The 21,314-nt window shown below is 48.0% G+C and overlaps 1 protein-coding gene across 1 annotated transcript in view; it reads right to left on the bottom strand.

Annotated features, from left to right (window-relative positions):
- Nucleotides 1-448: 448 nt before the first annotated feature.
- Nucleotides 449-21,314, bottom strand: part of FSTL1 (follistatin like 1) — a 44,958-nt gene continuing 24,092 nt past the window's right edge. Inside the window, exons 3-11 of the mRNA XM_031613171.2 lie at nucleotides 16,432-16,536; nucleotides 15,153-15,282; nucleotides 12,165-12,197; nucleotides 10,480-10,610; nucleotides 7,706-7,824; nucleotides 6,785-6,897; nucleotides 5,501-5,611; nucleotides 3,851-3,948; nucleotides 449-3,587 (exon numbers count right to left, since the gene is read on the bottom strand). Of these exons, the coding sequence (XP_031469031.1) occupies nucleotides 3,543-3,587; nucleotides 3,851-3,948; nucleotides 5,501-5,611; nucleotides 6,785-6,897; nucleotides 7,706-7,824; nucleotides 10,480-10,610; nucleotides 12,165-12,197; nucleotides 15,153-15,282; nucleotides 16,432-16,536 (885 nt within the window). The 3' untranslated portion in view covers nucleotides 449-3,542. The remainder of the gene's footprint in view (nucleotides 3,588-3,850; nucleotides 3,949-5,500; nucleotides 5,612-6,784; nucleotides 6,898-7,705; nucleotides 7,825-10,479; nucleotides 10,611-12,164; nucleotides 12,198-15,152; nucleotides 15,283-16,431; nucleotides 16,537-21,314) is intronic.

Raw genomic sequence — 21,314 nt, 5'->3', positions numbered from 1 at the left:
TGGCCTTGAACACCTCCAGGGACAGGGAATCCACAACCTCTCTGGGCAACCAGGTGCCAGCATCTCACCACTCTCATAGTGAAGAACTTGAACACATAACAGGTGTGCAGCTGCTAGGGGAGCAAAAAGAATTCTGAATTGATTGTAAAGCAATCCCATCGCTCAAAGTGCACGGCTGGGAGGTAGTTGTGGCTGCAGGCAGTGCTTCTGCCACTGGCTTACCTTGTGGTTGCGGCTTCCCACTTCTCTTTACAGTTTCACCAGCTGGAAACCACAGAGGATTGCGTCTTACATTTGTCAAGTGCATGGAGATCTGTGTACGAATGCCACCACAGGATGTGCAAAAGGCAGCTGGTTTGTTTTTTTGTTTTTTGTTTTTTTTTTTTTGGTTGGTTGGTTTGGAGAGACGAAAATGAGGAATCCAGGGTTGTAAAAAATGAAACAAGTGTTCTTTTTTAAATTTTATTTGGCAGTAATATCCAACCCCCCCGCCCCCGCTTCAAAATATTACAAAATCAAGTAAAATAAGTGCACTAAGGAAACCTACAGAATACTGATAAACTTCACACACGTACAGGAGGGAATATAGTGGGAAGAGTAGGACTTCTTTGTTTGTTGCTTAAATTTGCTTTTTTAAAATAGTGCCTTCCCTGCCACTTGCAGTCTCTACAGCAATTGTCTCAGAGGGCAACATCTGGAACTCAGCACTCCCTTCCTCAACAGCCAAGTCACCCTGCAGATGACAGCGACCCCCCTACCTGTTGTGAGTAGGCCAGATGAGAATCTCCAGAGATATCCAAGGCAGGTGAGTCTCATGTGGTTACCATAGTTAGCCTTTCCAACCACCATCATTCTCCATAGTCACATATTCCCTTTGAGGGAACAAGGAGAGAAAAGCTACACCTGTAGCACCTCTTTCCATAGGGGCACATTCACTGCACCCCTACACCACACTGTCCTAGGATATGTTACATGGCTTGTTAAGAGAGCTTAGCTTGCCTTGCCTGAAGGAGCAGCCAACTCCTGGCCTCAGTCCAAGTGCAAGCTCTGTGAATCTTGACTGCTAGCATACAACTCCCCAGCCTACCCCAGCAGGCATCCTCACAGACTGCAACATCTGCAGGAAGCAGGAAGGGGACTGGAGAATTAAGCCTACAGAAGCCCTTCTGCATAGATGTCTCCTGCACCATGCTTTGCTTCTCCTAGTTGGAGATCTTCCTGCCTGGACAATAAGATGTTCTTCCCATTCAGGGAAAGCCTTTAAGGCAAGCTGTTGTGTTTTTTTCTAAGGCACTTCAATGATCCAAGCTGCAAGGTAGTGAGCTGGGAGGCATGAGTTGGGGCAGAATAAAGCAAAATATTTATTGACTATGTTCCTGTGATTCCAGAACCAGCACATGATGCTGCTTTATCCCTCTCTAAGGGAGGAGCTAGGAGATGGTTAATGAGTACTCCTGTTCCACCAAACATGTCCTTCAGGGCCACCAGAACACAGTGACTCGCATTATTTGCAGCTCCTATGGACTCATCCACTCAAATCACAGGTCCTAGCTTCTCAAATCTGGATCTTCATGGGAGAAGAACCCCTGCAAGAACCAGCCCCATTCTGTACTTACTGTGCCAAAACATCCAAACGTGGCATAGTAAGTTATGATTCCCACAGCAGATGTGGCACTGCGTCAGTCAATGGAAGTCCCCTGGATTCACATCAAGGACACAACTCAAAGACCAGACAACTTTGAATAATCATGGTTCTCATGAGAGACCACAGGAGGGATCAAGCTCTCTCTTCTTTTCTTATATTTGCAAGACATCAGCTCAGTCTTCTTCTTCAAGGAAAACACTGTGCCAGCAAGGAAAGGTGGAGACACAAGCCCTGCTGATCTTTTCTCAAGCAGAACATGCTTTTGCTGATGCAGGCTGAGTTTCGCTTCAGTAAGCACTATGGACTGCAAGACACCTGGCAACAATTGCTGAAGTTATTCAGAAACAGGAAGATAGAAGTCACAGGCAGTCCTCTTGATTCAGGGATGTGCCACTGCTTGGGATGCACAGCAGGGACATGAAGGGAATGTGGACTGAGGATGCTTCGGTGTGTAAGTATATGAAGTACACTAGACAACTGCAGGAGAAAATCAGCTGGGCATGAGGCTAGAGAGGTGACTGTCAACAATACAGCTTTTCATTTTTAACTAGGACCAATGCTCTGAGAAACAAGATACTTGAAAATGACCCGCAAAAGGTAGTAAAAAATGGTCTGATCAGAGACACTGAAAACTGTGTCAGTAAGAAGGGTTCTAGCCCTGACCCTGAACACACACCTGGAATTAAAGATGAATGCTTCTGCCTTATCCCAGAGGGAGATGGAAAACCCAAGATGATGGCTAGCAGCTCAAACTTCAATTGAACAGTTTTCTATGCATTAACCTACTAATGACATGCCTCGTCCCTCTGTCTCTAGACTACCTAGCAGGTCCCTCTGGGCAGTTTAAGACTCTGAGCACGCGGTCAGTGCTAGCCAGGGGAGCAAAAGCCAAAGAGAGCTGCAGTGTCAACCTGTGTCTAGTAGAAATTACATCCAGCCCTGCCTCTTTGTTCATTGAGGGACGCTGCAATCCCCAAATGAGAAACACCCTGTAGGTAGGGCTCACAAGTTGCTTGCTTGTGGTGACTTGGGTGCAGTGTGATACAAATTGTGCACGGGGCATTACAGCACTGTCAATAACAAAAACCCACAGGCTGGGTTTTCGTGAAAGATCTAGAACTACGAAACATACAAATGCTGAATCACTACCATAGGAAATAAAATAATAAAAAACAAAACAAAACAAAAGGGGGAGTCAGCATGTGAATGTGATAAGAAAAAATATGATAGCACCTTTAAGGAGGGGGCAAGGAGAGTTAAGAATGAGATGAGGTCAAAAGGAACTGTGTTGTGTTGTAGCCCACAATGTACTGGAGGAGCTGCTGGGGACAGTCTGGTGGAAAGTAAGGAGGAATGTGCTGGACTTCTGCCAGCAGCACGGCACCATGACTTCCAGGTGTCACATGAGGCTGACCAGCTTTGAGGAGCTCAAACCAAAGGGTAAGAGGGACAATGCCCTTGGCTAATTATGCCCTGCAGCATATACGCTCAGCCAAAAAACTGCCAGGCCTGTGCTGGTGCTGACAACTCTGAATTGAAGACCCCCTCTTCTATCCAGCACTGACCACCATCCTTTCCCCAGATCTAGGGGAACAAGAAATCCCCATTAGCTCCTATGAGAAACTACTGTCACCATGTGGAAGGGTCCCAGGGGCTGCTGTAGTTTCCCCCCAGCCTTCCAAGGCCCCAGCAATGAAGCTCCCTGACCTGGTGGGCTCTGCTCCCCTTTCCTGGCCCCATTCTCTGTGTATTACAAAACAAATAACCCATCGCTATACAATGTAAATATCTGTGACTGGGCAACTGTAGCAGACTCTTGTGCATATTGAGATCAGCACTGGAGGACAGGGCAGCAGGTTGGGCCCATCCTCCTGGGCTCCTCCGATATGGAGGCCCCTTACATCTCCTTGGTGCTCATCTTCTTGGTCTTCTCAGCCGTCTCCTAAAGAAAGCAAGCACAAAAGTGAAGCTTTGCACTGACATCGTTTGGCAGTGCCCTGACATCTTTGGTCCATCCATGAGCAGTGACAACACTGTTAGATTCCTCTAAGCCCCACACTTGTATCTCTTCCTTCAGACAACTAAGATCTCTCCTTACCGAGCTCCTCCAGCTAACAGAAGCCTCCAAGTGGCAGAAGCAACGGGAACACCTCAAACAAGGAGATACTTCTATAAGCAGATCAATCTTCCCAGCCTCATACTAACCTGATGCTTTTGCAGCTCCTGAACATATCTAGCTAGCTCCTCCTCAGTCAAGTCTTGACCAGGTTGCTGTCTGTGAGCAGTCATCTTCTCATTCTTCCCTGCAAACAGAAACGGAGTTCAGTTTTATCACAAACAGGGAATGCAAATTTCATGGACAGAACCATGGAAAACAAAAAGAAGCAGACCAGCAAGAGTATGTCTCAGGCCATAGCACACCTCAAGTTTAATTAGGCTTTGTATGGTCTGGCCAGATCTTCTTTGAAAGAAAATAGGTGTGTGGCTACCTTGGACTTCAGAACCTGGGTTTCCAGACTGTCCCCCTATTGACATACACCATGATAACAATGTGATAAGAAAGAGGCTGCACTCTGCTCTCCTCTCCTGTTATTTAAAAAGTAGCACTTCTAATAAACATTTTGGCTTCTTGTAGGGAATACACAGAAGCTTAGTGCTATACAAGTACAATGGTGCTTAATGAAGAGGTAATTTCGCTTAGTAGATGTGCAACTTGCTGATGTATCTCATCTGATTCCTTGGTTTCATTATCTGTCTAACAATAGCCTCTGACCCTTCTACTGCTCTGACACAGGCAGAAAGTGAAAAAATTGCTGTCCAATGGTGTGCTTCTGCCATGGATGCAGGGAGTTAGGTAGGCATCAACACTGGGTGTAACACTGCAACTTTGAAGATTGTTTCTGGGCAGGCAGCAAAGAGTCTCTCATTTGGTTGCTTAACCTCTCACAGCAAGCAGCTCTACAGAGTAAAACAGTTATCTTTCCTGAGGTGAATTCCTGCTGCAGCAGCCTAGTCCAAGCTGAGAGAATCCCAAAGCTTGCGCTGCAGACTAACAGATAAACATGAAAGAAACACTGCACATACAAACCTGTAGCTGTTTCCCTCTCTTCTCTCCTGCCCAAACTACAAGACTCTGGCTGGCTATAGATCTGAACATGCTGCTGACAGCTCCAGCACAGCACTGCAAACAAAGCTCATGCAAAACTTTGGTTTCTGGAGAAGGCCAGGAAAATGCAGTGCAGTGCTGAGATGGTAAACTTCACCGTGAACTTTTAAAAATAGCCTTCCAGGTGAAGAACAGATAGAACAACAACCCTGCCTTTACTACAAACACTACCTCTCTTCATCTCTGTCACCATTCTTCTGCTTTACAGTTCTTAATGCAAGAAGCTAAAGCGCTTTTCTAACATCACTGGAGTAAGTCTCATTTATCCATTCCTGGGGCATGATGTTTTTCAGATACTGTAAATATAAATACAGTGAGGATACATATAGGATACAACTGTCCTGCTCACACCCACACATAAGGTTGAAGACAGTAACCTATTTGGTTTGTGCATGCCCCAAGCCAGCAGGATGCAAAGCAGCTCTCGTCTGGAATATGTGCTCCTGAATTTTCATGATATCAAACTCAACCTACAAGGCTCAATACTGTTGTTCCCAACTCAGTTACACACTTTTTGATTTTTAGAACAGAATCAACTGGGGTCTGGCCATCTTGGAGCACAGGAGGATGATAGAGAACCCACCAACAGAGAAGGTAACAAAGAACATTAGCGAGCCCCTAAAAAGCTGGAAAATAAAAATCCTTTTGCACAAAACCAAATACAATCATCCTCTGGAAAGCACACAGACCTTCACATGTCATTGCAGTGCACACCCAGTTCCCACAGGCACAGACGCAGCGGTTGCACTCCACCTGGGTCTCTGCTCCATCCTCATAGGTTTCGTCTTCCAGGGCACACTCTAGAAAGGCACAGAACAGGGACAACAGTTGTACCCTACAGATCCAGAAGATAATTTGAGAGAGGAGGTACAATCTCACTCTCAAAGAGAAGCTGGGGGATATCTTTGGAAGAGGCCACGAATCCACCAAAGATTTCAGATGGACCACCATGACAGAAATATTCACGTTGAATTAGGTGTGAAATTAGCTCCAAAATACTTATTTGGGAAAGTCATACACTTTGCTTTGTTTCCTCAAAAGCACACATTTCAAGTTCTCAATCCCAAATGAGATCTTGATACTGGGTTTGCTTAAATGTCCTGATGTGTTACACACAGAGAAGAGCACCCAAAGTGAAAGTTTTGTTTACTGTAAAACAAATCCCTATTCTAACAGGGTAGTTGCTGGGGAAAGCGTGTGTGCTTGCTGTAGCCCTAAGAAAGGAAGGAAATAAGAAAAGCTCTCTCATTTTAGTTCACATTCTTCTCTATTATATAAACATATAACCATAACCCTCAAAGCACTTAATTGTGGTGGTTCAGTGAAAACTCTGCCCTGAGGGATACAGACAGCATCTCTGGCTTCCTACTGAATATCCTCTAGGAAGCACACCTCAGTGTCACTGCAGTGGATGTAAATCCAGCACCTCAGGACCAGCAGGTGAAAGCACCCCCTGAGGAGATGATCAGATGAATGGCTTGGCATGCCTGGTCAGCAGAACACTAAGCTGCTTCCACGTAGCACTGAGCAGGATTTGGAAGGATAGCGAACTTTGAGACACTCATCAGGGAGGGTTTCTGTGTGAAAGGCAGAGCACAGCAGGACTTTGTTCTGGTCCAACTTTTCTAAGTTATCCAGACATTAACTCTTCACATGATTTATATCCGTGCTGTTAAATACAAGCCTTGACGATCAAAGCATACCTTATCCATTTGACCTACGTCCCTGCTTCTAAAATCCAAACCTTTTAAATCACATGAGCTCTGGGAGCTCTGCAACAGAAACAGCAGTATGTTTGACAATGTAGGGATGGGAGAACAAGGGGTGCTGTGGGATAGCAGGTAGGGCACATATCAACATTAACTCTGGGAATGGAGTTACAGCATCCAATGGCTGGCTCAAACTGGTCCCTCTTCTCTGTTCCCTTACCAGGACCCCCCACTAGTTCCCCAATACAAGTGAGGAATTCCTACTTTTCTCCGGTGGATTGAAGGATGGGCTGAGGCACTTGAGAAATTCACTGAAGCTGAGCTTCCAGTCAGCGTTTTCATCTGACAGCTCGATGAGGGCATCTATGCAGAGTCCCCTAAAAGGAAACACAGAGGCATGTTCTGCACAAGGCTGTACCAAGTCATTCCTCTACTGCCTTCAGAGTACAAACAAGTTAAACCAGTCACTGGCCTCAGAGTACAGATGAGTTGAACTAGTAACAACTAGGAAGGTTCTGAGAAGCCAGGAACAAATGTCTTCTGCAAGAAAATCTCCCTGATGTAAACAGAAGAAAAACAGACACCTTTCTCCTGGCTGGAGAAAGGCTGAGGTGTGCAGGGGCTGGTATTCAGAACAAATTAGGCAGCAGGAATAGCACCCTGCTGACATCTACATGATGTCACACAAGTACAGATGCAAGCACAGTTCAACCACAAGCAGTCATCATCTTGCACGCAGGGGCACAGAAAAAGGGAAACCTCTGAAGCTATGATTTCATGTGATGGTTGCACCAGTTCTAATTACAGCCTCTCCATGAGCTGTGCTCTCCCACCATCTTCCTTGCACTGGATATAGTATCAGGCAAGAGGCAAGCACGGTCCACTAGAAAGCCAAATCACTAGGAAATAAAAAAGACAAATCTTCTGTCATCCAATTTACCTCCTGGCTTCAAAACTATTAGGTCCAATGCAAAAGAGAGTTGGAATGTATGGCCCAACCTCAAGCTAAGGGTGGGACTGCTCCTTTTGGTGGCATTCATGTCTAATTAACTGAGAAGCCATTTCATATACAGTTAAGTTTGCTGATGCTGTTTTTCTACCTGATATTTTCCACAGTTGTTTTTTTCATCCCCTCTTTTTACCACATCTGGTCCCTGTCCTTCTGGCATCCTGCCTGATGCCCACCTGAGCAGCTTGTTGGTCTCCTGGTCCACGTAGGTTGTGATGTTGACAGCAGTCTCGTTCTGCTCCACAAACTTCAGGAATTCAGTAGAGTCCAGGCGAGAATCGCCATCATCAAAGTTCTGTAGGGAAAGATGGGAAGATGTGAGAGGGTCTCATGTGCCAACTCAAAGTACCCCTTCCTTATTGCTCTTCCATAGGTAATTAGCATTTTTGAAGCACTAACAAAGCGGGTTGCATCATCTCTGTTTTTCACAAAGAACAGAGGCTCAGAGAAAAACAACATATCCACACTAGCATCAGAAATGGGAGACCTGGCTCTAGCTTCCCGCTCGCCGGTAAGCTACACTGCCTCTCATTCATCTCCTGTTGCTTGATTTATGGCTCTACCCCCATTTCTTCTCTTTGTTCCAGCCAGCTCCCAGCTTTCTTATATACCTCCTGCCTTAAAGCAGACCAGTTGTGCCCAAGAAGGTGTCAGCTTTCCAACATGTGTAAATCCAAAGCTGCATATGGACTGTGACAGTGACAAAAGGGAAAATCACAGGAAGCAATTTTTTGCTGATCCCAAAGAAGGAACAATTTAATGCAACAGCCAAACACCTTGCCACCAGCTTCATAGGGTCCTGACAGGACTGCTGACACTGATGAGTAGGATTTTTAGCCCCAATGTCCTGGCTGTACTCCCACTACAGTAATTGTATTCTGCCTCCCTGTTTGGAGATGTCATATCACAGCGTGGGGCATGCAGCAGGAACTGCTGGGCCCCCTCAGAGACAGCTGCATTGCAGGGAAGGGAAAATGAATCCTGAAGGCAGACTGCTGCATGAGATGCTGGTCAGCCTCTGCCGTGTGACTCAGGGCAGGTCACTGCACCTTCCTGAGCAGGGCTTCCAGGAATGCTCAAACACTGTCTGCTGCTATCTCTGATTCAGGAGAAGCACGTAGGGCTAGGAAAATATCTGCCTGTGCTGTAGCCTGTATATAACTGCCCCACTAATATATTTCAGCTTCTGCAAGATGTTGAAGTCTTCCTCCCTATTTATTTTGAAAGTGGCCACAGCTCTCTTAATGACCCAAACTGCAGTAAGTTAGTTTTCTTGGCTTTCAAGAAGACAGTATGCATTTACCTGATCCTCAAGAGACACTCTAAGCCACAGCAGCTTCTCACTATTGGTCTAATCTCTAATGCAGGGTCCTTCAAGGCCAAGGCCTGCCTGGCGTTTGACCCACGTCCCAGTGACTCACACAAGGCACGCTTCCAGAAGGGAGAGAGCAACATGCCACATCTGCAAGCTCCTCTGGTCAAGGAGAAAAGGGAAAACCTTCACCTCCTCCTTGCCTCCAGTGTTTATTGCCTGCAGGGCAGGAGTCAGACCATTTGCAGGGCAGCATGGGGAGCTGTGGGCTGGACGAGGCACGCAGCTCAGGCGAAACAAATCTGTGTGTGCATGAGTTCATTTAGCTTGCATTATTTGGATATCTCCGACTTGCTCCAAGCCTTGAATTCTGCTTTAAATGTATTTCAAAGCTCACTGGGCTGTTGACATGGAGGATTATCTTCTGACAGAGAAGGAAACTTGGTCCAGGAAACGGCACGGCTTTGTCATGGAAACTTTTGCCCCCTTGTGCCTGGGATCACTGCTCCACAAAAAGATGGAAAATAAGGGAACATGAAGCTGTCTGCCTCTGAGCTGTGGGTTTTCAGCAGTGAGTGGCTGACAGAGGATGGGTGGGTTGTGCACAGCAGTGGAGCAAGGCCATGGCTGGCTCATGTGTTTAGACAAATCCTGTTGCCTGAGCAGGTCCCCTGCAATAGAGGTTGAGGAAAGCATGTGTGTGAGGGCATGCGAGGGTGCTGGCAGGCCCGCAGGGTGCCTGAAGCAGTGGCTTCAAGTGAATTTCCACAGAAGGGGTAGAATTAATGGCTACAAAGGTGAAGATTCTCTCTGTAGTGCGGGGACTGGCTCCTCTGCCTCACCAGGGGGTGCCATTGCCATGGCAAATTTGCTTGCAGCGTTAACTCCTGTCAGGCACCATTAATCTCTCACTGTCAACAGCTTATGATTTAAACACTCTCCCCCTTTCCCCACCTGCTCCTCCAGCTCCATCTCGAATGCTTTGAAGTCTTTATCAGTAGCCGGGTGTGAGGGGGAGGGAGGCAGCAGTGCATGCGGCAGGAGCATGGCAGAAGCGTGCGATCTATGGGTTATATAAAAGGGGTGGGGATAGGGTGAGGTTGACAGGGAAGAATTATTGCTGGGGGCTCACAGGCAGTTCCATCTTCCTGCAGAGCACCAGGAAACTACCAGCTCCCTGCCACAACCGGGCCACAATCCACACAGGCACATATTCCCCTTGAAGCCCCCAAGCCCCCCTCATTTCCACCTCAATGTGGCCTTGGGGCTGTCAGGAACAAAGGATCAGCAGCACTGCCACAGCTCCCTGCTCCTTGTATCTGTATTGCCAGCACTCCCACTCATCTTTCCTCCTCTGGCAGTCCTATGCCCTCTAAGATCAGTTCTTCTGTCCCTTACTATGGGCATACTGGGCCTATCCATGTTCTTTTTCCTGGGACACATCGGACGACAGGAGACAGAGGTGCTCCAGGTCATGTGCAAGTGGGTCTGTCAGTAGCTGCTGCAGGCAGCACACTGCAGGACACAGCAGGACTCTCTGGCTCCTGTGTCATCAGGCACATCTCAATACTTCAGCTTCTTTCATGGCAGCACTGCTGCTTTACAGTGACAGGTCAAGAAACGGCAGGCTCTACTTGCCTTGAAGTACTTGTCCAGGACTTCACTGTAGTTGCTGCCCTTGGAAAACCAGCCATCTGGGATAATTTCTGCTTCCAGCCACTGGATGACACGGCGACGAAGCTCATCCCTGTCCGACTGGTAACACACAACTGTCAGGAGAGAAAGCAAGGATAAGAGGAACAATGTTGGCAGGGATATCATAGAGAGATTATGAAAATAAAAGCGAAGCAGACAGTCCTGATGGCAGTCTGCAGGCCCCTTGAAGATGATCCATGGCCAGATCAAAGCAGGGCTGCCATGTGCTGAACGGTGGATGGGCTGTGGGTGACACCATGTGGCAAAGCCTGAAAACGACACTCCTGCCAAGCTGCCTTCCAGTACATGCCTGAGGTAAGGGAACCCAGGGCCAGCTGACTCATCTCAGATTGAGGGAGGAATGCGAATGACTGGCTCTGGTCAATGTCTCTGGGTTTTTCGATATCAAGCACTCAGCCATGAGCCCTCAGGTACCAAAACCCCCTTCCTCTCCAACAGGAAAGACCAGACTAAGTGAGCCTTCCCCTATGCTCTTCCCAAATCTTGAGTTTTAGGGCCTACATCTCAGGAGATTTTATTTCTTCAAAATCCTGGCTTGTCCACTGTAAATTACAGGGCGTCAAGTTGTACTTTTTCTCAGAGCTCTCCAGTGACAGGTATTGTTTTGTATGCTAGTTACAAACATGGTATTCAGAAGCAAAACTGAAAGATCATCCAGCTTATTTGCACTGTCACACCTGTCCAGAGGTCAATGGAGAGACAAGGGGAATCTTTGTGCACTTGTGCCACTTGATTTCCTTCCAAATCCAGTGACTACAATCACAACTGGATGGACCAATAAAAACAAAAACCCACAGGGTTCATGTTTAATTTTGACCTTCCTTAAAACTGCTTTGAGATGATGGCCAGGTTTTGACACAGTCTTTTGCCTTAGGCTTGTATGAGGGTTTGCTTTCATTTCTCCTAGGAAGCTGATGTTGATGATTGTACAGCTCCAGGACTGATAAACCATGGATAGGAAAAGGGTCCCTTGGTGGAGCACAGGTCATGGCCCCAAAATCTACAGTCTAGGTACACAAACAAGAGATAAGGAGAGAAATCAGGCACAGGGAACCAAACAGACAGCTGATGGGAGGTGGTTCAGCTACACCTCCTGATTCCCCAACAATATCCCATTCATTATGCAGTGCTGCCCCTCCGCCACTGGGCCCATCAGTTAACTGCTCTTGAAACAAAGCTTCCTTTTATAAGAGTGCTCCTGGAGCTGGGGAGGACAGTAGCACAGTTCCTGTATCTTTGATCCCCAAGGAACTATGTGTCTTGTTCCTCAGTCTGGATGATGAACACAGAATGTGTTCCTAGGGGCAAATTGACACTTCACCTTGTATGCTCCCAGAGTCCCTAAGACACTTCAGTGCAGTTAGGAATCCAGGAGTACCCAAGAGTGAGGACTAAAAAGGTACCTGAGAGTAAGGACCACAAAGGTACCCAAGAGTGAGGACCCAAGCCCTCTTATTTCAGCTCATCTATCATCTCAGGCTCTGCTACAGCCAGTGCAGAAGCATCACTTGTACACAGAGCTGTGTCACTCCCCCAGCAGACCTTCCTTTCCCGTTCTCTTCCCAAATACACACAGACTCCAGCCAGACAAGGAGATGGCTTCTTACCTGGACTCGCAGCTGGATTCTCAGACTTCTTCTCTGTTAAAGGAAAGACAGAAGAGGACATTTCTGATTCAATATGAAGAATTATGAACTTCTTCCTATCCTGGGTGCCACTTGGGCAAGAGCAGAAGAACATGGAAGCTTTTGGAAACAAGAGGACCACAGAGATTATGAAGAGACAGGAGCAACTGTTATATGAGGGGAGGAAGGCTGTGACTTCTCAGCATGAATAAGACTCAGGAGAGACCTCACCAATTTGTTTATATTTGATGGGCAGGAGTGAAAAAGACTGAGCCATACTCTTCCCACGGCATCCAGTGACAAGATAAGGGGCAGTGGGTGTGTATTTAACAACTTGAAATTCCATTTGAACATAAGGAAACACTTTTTTTGCTGTGAGGCTGGTTGAAGATTGGAACAGGCTGCTCAAAAGAGGTTGTGTAGTCTCTCTCCTTGGAAATACTCAAAATCCAAGTGGTCGTAATCCAGGGCAACCTGCTCTAGCTGACCCTGCTCAAGCAGAGGGTTTCACCAGCTGATCTCCAGAGGTTCTTTCCTACTTGAACGGTCCTGTAGTTCTGAATTACTTCCTATCAGCAGGCTATGTTTGGTTCTGGCAGCAGCTTTACTCAAACAGTAAGGAGATCAGGCATTTCAGACCTGCGCTAGTTCTCCATTTTCACAAAATGGCCAGAGTTGGAAGGGACCTCAAGGATCATGAATCTCCAACCCCCCTGCCACATGCAGGGCCATCAACCTCCCCATTTAATACTAGACCAGGCTGCCCAGGGCCCCATCCAACCTGGCCTTGAACACCTCCAGGGACGGGGCATCCACAACCTCTCTGGGCAGCCTGTTCCAGCACCTCACCACTCTCTCCGTAAAGAATTGCCCCAGACATCCAATCTAAATCTCTCCTCCCTCAACTCAAAACCATTTCCCTTTGTCCTGCAAGTTCACCTGTTCACTCTTGAAACTGCTCTTTTAACAGAGGCTTCTTGAATTCAGGAGAGAGGCATATGCAAGGTGTGGGATGAGTTAAACAGCCATACTCTTGAGGCAAAATCTTTGCTCCTGAAGTTCTTGAGGTCCCTCGTGAACATGGATGGTAGTACAGGTTCTGGAGGTTTATCTCAAGTCTGACCTTTTTTCAGCAGGCAGGCTGAAGAGACCTGCCTGGGTAAAGCCATCAGCTCAGACGGATCAGAGAATGACACTGCTCTGCTCTCTTGAGCATTCCACTCCCAGTAACACAAGAGCCCACTGCAATCAAAGCGTCAGGGCACTGAAACACGAATGAGGGCCAGACTGACCAAGGACCACCATCCAGACGCTACCTTTAGTCCAGAGGCTTTATTTCAGCTCAAGCTTTTTCAAGAAGATTATTCTTGGAGTTTAAGAAAAATACTTGAAAGACAACGTAGTCAATGGTCACAGCCAAAATAGCTTACTAAGGGGAAGGTCCTTCTTAATGAACTTAACCCAGATTTCAGCAAAGCTTTTGATACTGTTTCTCACAGTACCCCTCTGCACAAAACATCCAGCATACAGCTGGACAAAGACATAATGTGATGGGTAAACAACTGTCTGACAGGTTGGACTCAAAGTAAATGGGAGTACATTAGGTAGGCAGCCAGTCAATAGTTCTGCACAGCTCTAATTTAGCACTAGTTTTCCTCAATATTTTCATAAATGGTGGGATACAGGACTTGAACATGTATTAAGTAAGTTTGCAGGCAACACTAAATTGGGAGGAGCCATAAAGGCTAGAGAGGCTTTGCAAAGAGATCACAAGTTAGAGGGCTGGGCAATCACCAACCACATGAAGTTTACTAAGACCAAATGCTATATTTGGCACCTGGGACAAGGCAACCCTGGCTGTATGCACAGACTAGGGGACAAGAAGCTGGAGAACAGCCCCACAGAAAGGGATGTGGGGGTTCTGCCTAATGGCAAGTTGAATTTGAGCCAGCAGTGTGCCCTGGCAGCCCAACTGTACCCTGGGGTGCATCAGGCCCAGCACTGCCTGGGTGGAGGGAGGGGTTGTCCCACTCTTCTCTGCTCTGTGCGGCCTCACCTCCTGCACTGGGTGCAGATGTGGGTGCCACAATGTAAGAAGGACATAAAACTGTGAGAGAGCATCTAAAGGAGGGTTACAAAGATAGTAAAGGTTCTGAAGGGTAAAGTGTGTGAGGAGCAGCTGATGTCCCATGGTGTGCTCAGCCCAGAGGAGCTGAGGGGAGGCCTGATGGCAGCTGCAGCTCCTCACGGGGAGTGGAGGAGCAGCTCTGAGCTCTGCTCTGTGTGACAGCGACAGGGCCCGAAGGAACAGCATGGAGCTGTGTCAGGGGAGGGGCAGCTGGGAGTGAGGGTGGTGGGCATGGAACAGGCTGCCCAGGGCAGTGGGCATGGCCCCAAGTGCCGGAGTGAAAGGAGTGTCTGGACACAGCTTTCAGAGATAGGGTTTGGATTTCGTGTGGTGCTGTGTGGGTTCAGGAGTCAGAACTGGTGATCCTTTTGGGTCCCCTTCCAACTCAGAATAGTCTATGATTCTATGCCTTAGTTCCTTGTCCTTGTCTGAGATTATGTTGTACATATGTCTGTCCCCAGCTCTGCTGCCAGCATTTCTTTACTTGGCCATAGATTTTGTTGATCCTTGTCCTCATCTTGGGACTACCTTCCCACCTTTTATCTCTATGGACTTGCCTGGAAATTCTGGTCTATGGACCCTGGTTACCACCACCACATCTGATACTGACCTGATGTTATGGCTCAGCCTCAGACCTAGTTCATCATAACAATTGTGCCTGGTGATTTGGTCTCAGTTGAACCTGGGTACATTTTCCAGGCTTGCCCTGTTTACCTTGGCTGGCAGTTGCGGAACAGGGTCATGGTTGGCAAGGCCTCTGCCTTGCCTTGTTATCACACAAAGCTCTCAGCTCTCTGTCCTTTAGAGTTGCTGTTCCTTGCTGCTCCCTGGCACAAGGTTACCTTTACAGTGGCCATCATAATCCACTTGGATCTTGGAGCCAGTGAGGCAGGCATCTCGGTGCAGCTCACAATGGTTCAGGTACGTCTTGCCATTGCTACCACACACAGGTCTCTTGTGAGGTTTGCATTGCTGTGAGAAAGCCAGAGATGAGAGTTTTTACCTGCCTCTTGGGGGCAGCAATAAGGAGGAGGCACATCCCAGGTTCAGCCCAGCCCAAAAAGCTTTCAAACCCTCCCACTGCCTCCCCAGGAAAAGACACATGGATAAGACTGTACATGTGGATTCAAAGGCTTCCCTGCGTCCCATCCCCAGTCAGCAACACCACAGCAGGAGTATTCCAGAAGCGGAGCACAGCAGAAAAATCAAAACTTGGTGTAAACACTGAATGCAGTTCTACACCTGCAGCTCTATGTGCAGTGAATGTGTCTGTCCCAAGGTTGCGCCCCTCTGCTTGCTCAGCTCTGCTACAGCTCTCTGTAGAATCTGCTCCACCTTTCAGCATCTGAATTTAGACCACGTTGCCAGCCAGCAGCAGACAGCTCAATCTACAGCAGAGTGAGAGCTCACCACTGCCACCAAGCAAGGTGCAAGCTTCTTTCTCCTACATCATTCAGCCTGGCCAAGCCTGTCCAGACAACAGTATCCCTACTTGCTAAGGGACCAATTCTCTTCCCAGAGCCTGGGCTGGCTGTGTCTGAGCTGTGGGCTGAGAGGGAGGCAGGAGCAGAGAGCCCAATCCCAGGAGCCAGGCAGGAGCAGTTTGAAAACATGGAGCAGAGCAGAACAGAGCAGGGAGACCCTGTCTCCACAGCTGGGAAAGCTTTGCTAATCATCTCTGGCTCCCTGCTGGAGGAAACTATTCATGCTCACAGCACTCCACCACAATTATTTCCATTTTACAAAAGCTGATTTTTTAGTAGGGTGCTTGTAACCTCCTCAAACAAGCCTCTGGGGAGGGAAAGCTGTCTTGGAGCTTGCTGATTCTCCTTCAGTGCCCTCCACAGCCAGCTGGATATCAGTATCCCACTAGACTCTCCCAACAAAAGACCTCCAGCCAAGTCTGCCATGCCTGTTAAAGACTTTGTGAGCAGCACAGCTGCAAGTCCCAGACAATGTACATGCCACAGGGCTCTTCCCTCACACCATGCAGCGAAAGGCCCCGCTGTTTGAAGAGCTGCTGTGAATTTGCAGCTGCTCCAAACCAGTCTTTGTGATGCCCCCAGTGACTAAAGTGCAGTCCGAGGGCTGGGCGCTGCAGGAGCTGTTCTGTCCCCATACCTCAATGCAGAGGCAGGTTGGCTCTCCCTTCTCTGTCACTGCACATTCCCGCCCAGCTCCGCAGAAAACATTGGCACAGATTTTGGATTTGCTTCTTGGCTCTTCCTGCAAGACATAAAAAAGAGACACAGAATACATCAAGTCACCCAAACCAGCAGCAGCAGTTCTCAGTGCAGCTGGAAAATATAATAAATGTAACTTCTATGCTGGAGCACAGAGCACCATGCCTGTAAGGCACAGATGACAGAGCAGGACAGACATGATGGCAGAAGATGGACAGCTCAGACAATAACCAGGGGCAGAAACAGGAGCTACAGTGGCTACAGCCCCAGCAATAAAGGCTTTCCTCGAGGTCATTCCTGGAAAATCACTTAGGAGAACTGGAGCAAACACGAGCAAAAGAACGGCTAGCAAAAACGGCAAGAGTAATGCCCTTGAGGCAAGGACTGCTGCCTTCAAATATTCTCCATGGAGGGCAGGCAGCAGAAATGTCTTTGGTTGAGGCATTTAAGAAGAAGGTGAACAGGACCCTGGAGAAAGGTGATACCAAACAGAAGGAAGAAATTGCCATCAGGCACCAGATGCCCCTGTCACAAAAGAACAACACAGATCTGCAAGGCCCATTATCTCGCCCCCACTGGTCAAGACTTAAATGCTTCAGAGAAGAAACACTGCCATGGATAATTATAAAGCAGCTTTCCCACAGAGGAGTTCTTCCTGGTCTCTGACAGCTAGCAGTTGACTCCTGCCCTGCAGCACAAATTTTGCACTTCACAGTTTTCTCCTAGTTGTCACAAATATTCCTGTTGTTCGTACCAATGTCAAATCCTTTTTTTTTTTTTCCAAGTTCCACTGCATTCCTGAGCTGCTGACAGCTATCAGGGAAGATTCCCACAGGTTAACCACATTTTCAAAAATAATACCATTTCCTTTCAGCAGTTTATGGTCTCTTTTTACTTAAGACTCTGAAAGGAGAAGATGGTTCCAGGGGTTCTGACTTGGAGACTGTGATTTTAATTCATGCTTTGCCGTTCCTTTCTTTTGTGACTCTTATTTCATCCCACAATTCCCTCCTATAAGTGTCCAGCTCAGGGCTGCCATCTACCTTCCACAACAGTTTGGCATCAGAATCAGAAATCCAAGGAATGTAAAATAAGCAACGAGACAGCTTGATCCCATCTGCTCTCTAATACACAAAGACTTTTTCCCTTCCCATCTGAGAATCATTCTTTACCTCTGCTCATTGTATTATCTTCATAGCTCCAACATATACCTTTGCAAATAGATGATATAGATGATGTAAAAGGAGCAGAATCTGCCTGAAGAGCATTACTGATACATATAATGACAAACGCTGAGCACACCTTTTTTCTCCTGCTGCCTCTTTATCCTAACAACTTTTTTTAACTTTTTGCTTTCAAAGCACAGTTTCATAGCAAGCTGCTGCTTTCACTGAATAACCCCCAGTGATAGCTGGAGTATTTCCTGAGTGACCTTGCCCTGGCCTTCAGAATAATCCACCTGCTAGCCTGCTACACACTCATCCAGCCCAAGGAGCCCACAGCTGGGACAGTAACTAAGACAGTGTTGAAAGAATGGAGGACTATAAAGCTCCCCTTATTGAAGCCATGTGAGCCCAGACAGCGAGGGTAAGGCACAGGAGCAGCGGGCACAGAGTGAGGGTGCTCCATCAGGAGCAGAAAGCTTTTCTGCTGTCAGCAGCAACTGCAACTTTTTTTTCCTCTTTTGGTATCACCATGTGGAAATCTGCAAAACAACTGGAACCCTCATATTATTTTGTCCCATTTCTGGACACACTCAAGGTTGGGCTGGACCTGGGGGTAAGAGCAACGTGAGTTGTAGGTGGCCCTGTTCCTTGCAGGGAATTGGACTAGATGACCTTTAAGGGTCCCTTCCAACTCAAATGATTCTATGATTCTATAATGCCGTATGTGCTCAAGGCTTTGCACTTTTGCCCTGCCTGATGTGCAAGGAAATCAAAGTTCTGTGGAGCACTAACACAAAAGTTCTCTGGGAAGCAATCTGATACATTATACAAGCCTGAGCACTACACTGATAAGGCAAAACTAAAGAGCAACAGGATTATGGCTGGGGTTGCAGAACTCACATGAATTCTACAGACTGACAAAGGGGTATAGATGTAAGGTGTGCTACTGGCTAACAGCACTGTCTGCACAGCTCCTAATCCAACTCAATATCACCATTCACCCACAAAACTTAATGCTTCATCAGCTGTTGTCTTGGCAATGTCTCCTCCTTAATACCAAAAGATCTGGAGACACGAGGCACAGAAAACTACAACAAGAAACCACAGCTCCTTACTGCCAAGACCTCTCTCCTTGCTGTTGTGAAGCTGCAGGGAGAAACACAATGTGTTGCAGCAATCAAAGAGAGAGCTGAGCGTTGAGAAAAAACTTGGTTTGTGCATTCCATCCCATTACCTAAGCGTGCTCTGGGCAAAACAGCTTTTGCAGAGATGCTGGGAGAATAGGTCCCACGTACACTGGGGGGAGCACAAAGCATGCAGTCTGTCACCTGAAGCCATTTGTGCTGCTGGCTCTGGCAGCGCGTTTCTCCTACTGCTCTCATTTGGGACTAACGAGCAAACCTGACCTAATTCCTGTGGCATCCCTTGGTTCTCTAATGCTCTGGTGTGACAGGGAGGAAATCTGGCAGCAGCATAAATGGAACAGATAAGAAGGAAACAAGCAAGCATCCCCAGCATTAGGATGGCCATGAACAGGCAGTCCAATAAGAACCGCAATTTCTCTTTCTTAGGGCTACTGCTTCAGGGCATCTGCAGAGGTCTGGAAGAAACCCTGCACAAACTACCTTCAAGTCTCACTTGGAAGGTTTGTTTTCAGTCGTCAGAGACAAGCTCAGCACATGGGTTTTGAATCACCAATGCTATATTACACCACACCGAAATCTGCATAATGTACCTCCCCAGGCAACATCACTGTTAAGAGTGTGGAGGGCTGCAGAGTGATCTGTATGCTCTGCTCTGGAAGGAAACCTGCCATCAAGCCACAGAAGCCATCACATCAGGACCCAGCTGTACCCTCCCTCAGCTCTCTACTACCTGGCCCCAGTGCAAAACCAACTGCATCTACCACCATCCTGAAAAGCCTCTCTCTTTGGCTTCCAGGAGGCACAGGGTGCTAAGAGCAGGGTCTGGCAGCTAAGAGCAGCAGAGGCATCCATGGGCAGCTCAGAAGGCCTGAAAATGGGCAGTCCCCAAAGCAATCAGGCAAAGAAAAAAGGATAAAAGGTCAGGTTTGTGAGACAGATCCCAGGCCAGTGATGCATTCCTCAGGGGACTGCAACCAGACACACTGGTTCCCAACACTGACAACAACCTATTGAAAAGGTGTCAGCATGAGCTCTGCACTAGACATAAAGGGGCCCAGAGCCATTAAACTTTCAGGCGACCTGCTCCTCCACCTCCCTGCGGTTCCAAAACCCTTCTGTGAGTAGCAGAACTAATGAAGCCCAGCCTCCAGCAGCTCTCTGCACAGCCTGTCAGCCAGCACAGGGCAGCTCATGAGCTCCTTCCTCAGGGGCTGATCCATGGGTCCCTCTCATTAAGCCGGTCACCCAGAGCCACAGGAACAGCTGGGTCCTGTCATCTCGGAGGCCTCAACAGCTCCATCAGTGGCAGTGGAAAGTGGCTGATGGATTGGAGAGCTGCTGAAGGTGAGGGGCAGACAGGCACTGACAGCATCCCAGCACCACTGCCTCCTGGGGGATCTGGGAGAAAATTAATTCCTTTGCAGTTTCACTAATGGGAAACAAGCTGGAGCATATATTTCCACCCATGCTGGATATCACGGCGTGTTCCCGGAAAACCTATATGTGAAAGGAGGGGGCCTGCAGCTCCTGCAGCTTGGAGGAGCACACCGGGGTGCAGAGGTTGAGGCTCAGCATACCCCAAGCACAGTGCAGGCTGTGTGACAGGGAGCCAGCACAGGAGCCAGGATTCCCTCGTGTCCCACATGAGCAGGCAGGAGCCAGCAAGGAGAGGGAGGCAGGAACTGCAGGAAGGAGGCTTTTCTCCTGGTAACCTAACAAAGAGGACAAAGTCATCTGCCAAACAGCTGATTTCTCTTCCAGCGAGATGCAGCTAGCAAGCAGCAGCAGCCAGGCACACCTCTCACAGGGATTCCTCCGTGCTAGGGCTGTTTTCCCTTTTAAGCTGTAAGGAATGTCTGCACTCTGGCCCCTACAACCTCTTATTTTCCATCACAAGGCAATGACCAGTGAGGCCCCATAAGGGGAACAATGACATGGGAGTCTGGGAAAGAGGAAATCTCTGTCACAAACAAGTCTGGAAAATGGCTGCTGGAAGGCAGGAAGGCTGTGCCTGGCATCGCTCTCGCTCCACCACTCACCCTAAAAACCCCTTTGCAGTCATAGCCTTGAACATAACACAGACCAAAACCACGCTGCCTCGCAGCACTCCTCCCTCTGCCCATACTGGAGCAGGGACTGGATTCCCTAGTGCCACAGCCCTCGGCCTGCGGCCCTCATATTTGAGATTAATGAAGTTAATCTCCTGGAGGCTGTGAGGTGAGATTGGTACCCTCATCCTCCCAGGATAGACTGGAAAAGAGAGGACCGCGGAAGGCGATTTGCTCAAGAACTGCCTATGGCAGGGGCTCAGCACCCCTCTCTTCCTGGTCTGCGGCCAGGACCATGCTGCAACGTGACAGACAAACCACAGCCCCTGCTGGGGCACAGCCCTCCTTCCCAGACCCCAAATGCCCAAGGACAAGCTATGTTTTGTTACAGCTGGACTTCTGGGAACCACAATTCTCCATCCTGTTCTGCTTAAATCATAAAAGCAAGGCCAGCATTAACTC

This window comes from Phasianus colchicus, chromosome 1 (assembly GCF_987193195.1).
Source record: "Phasianus colchicus chromosome 1, bPhaCol1.hap1.1, whole genome shotgun sequence".
Taxonomy (NCBI): Eukaryota; Metazoa; Chordata; class Aves; order Galliformes; family Phasianidae; genus Phasianus; species Phasianus colchicus.
The sequence above is the reverse complement of the archived record's forward strand: the minus strand, read 5'-3'. Positions and strand labels throughout refer to the sequence as shown.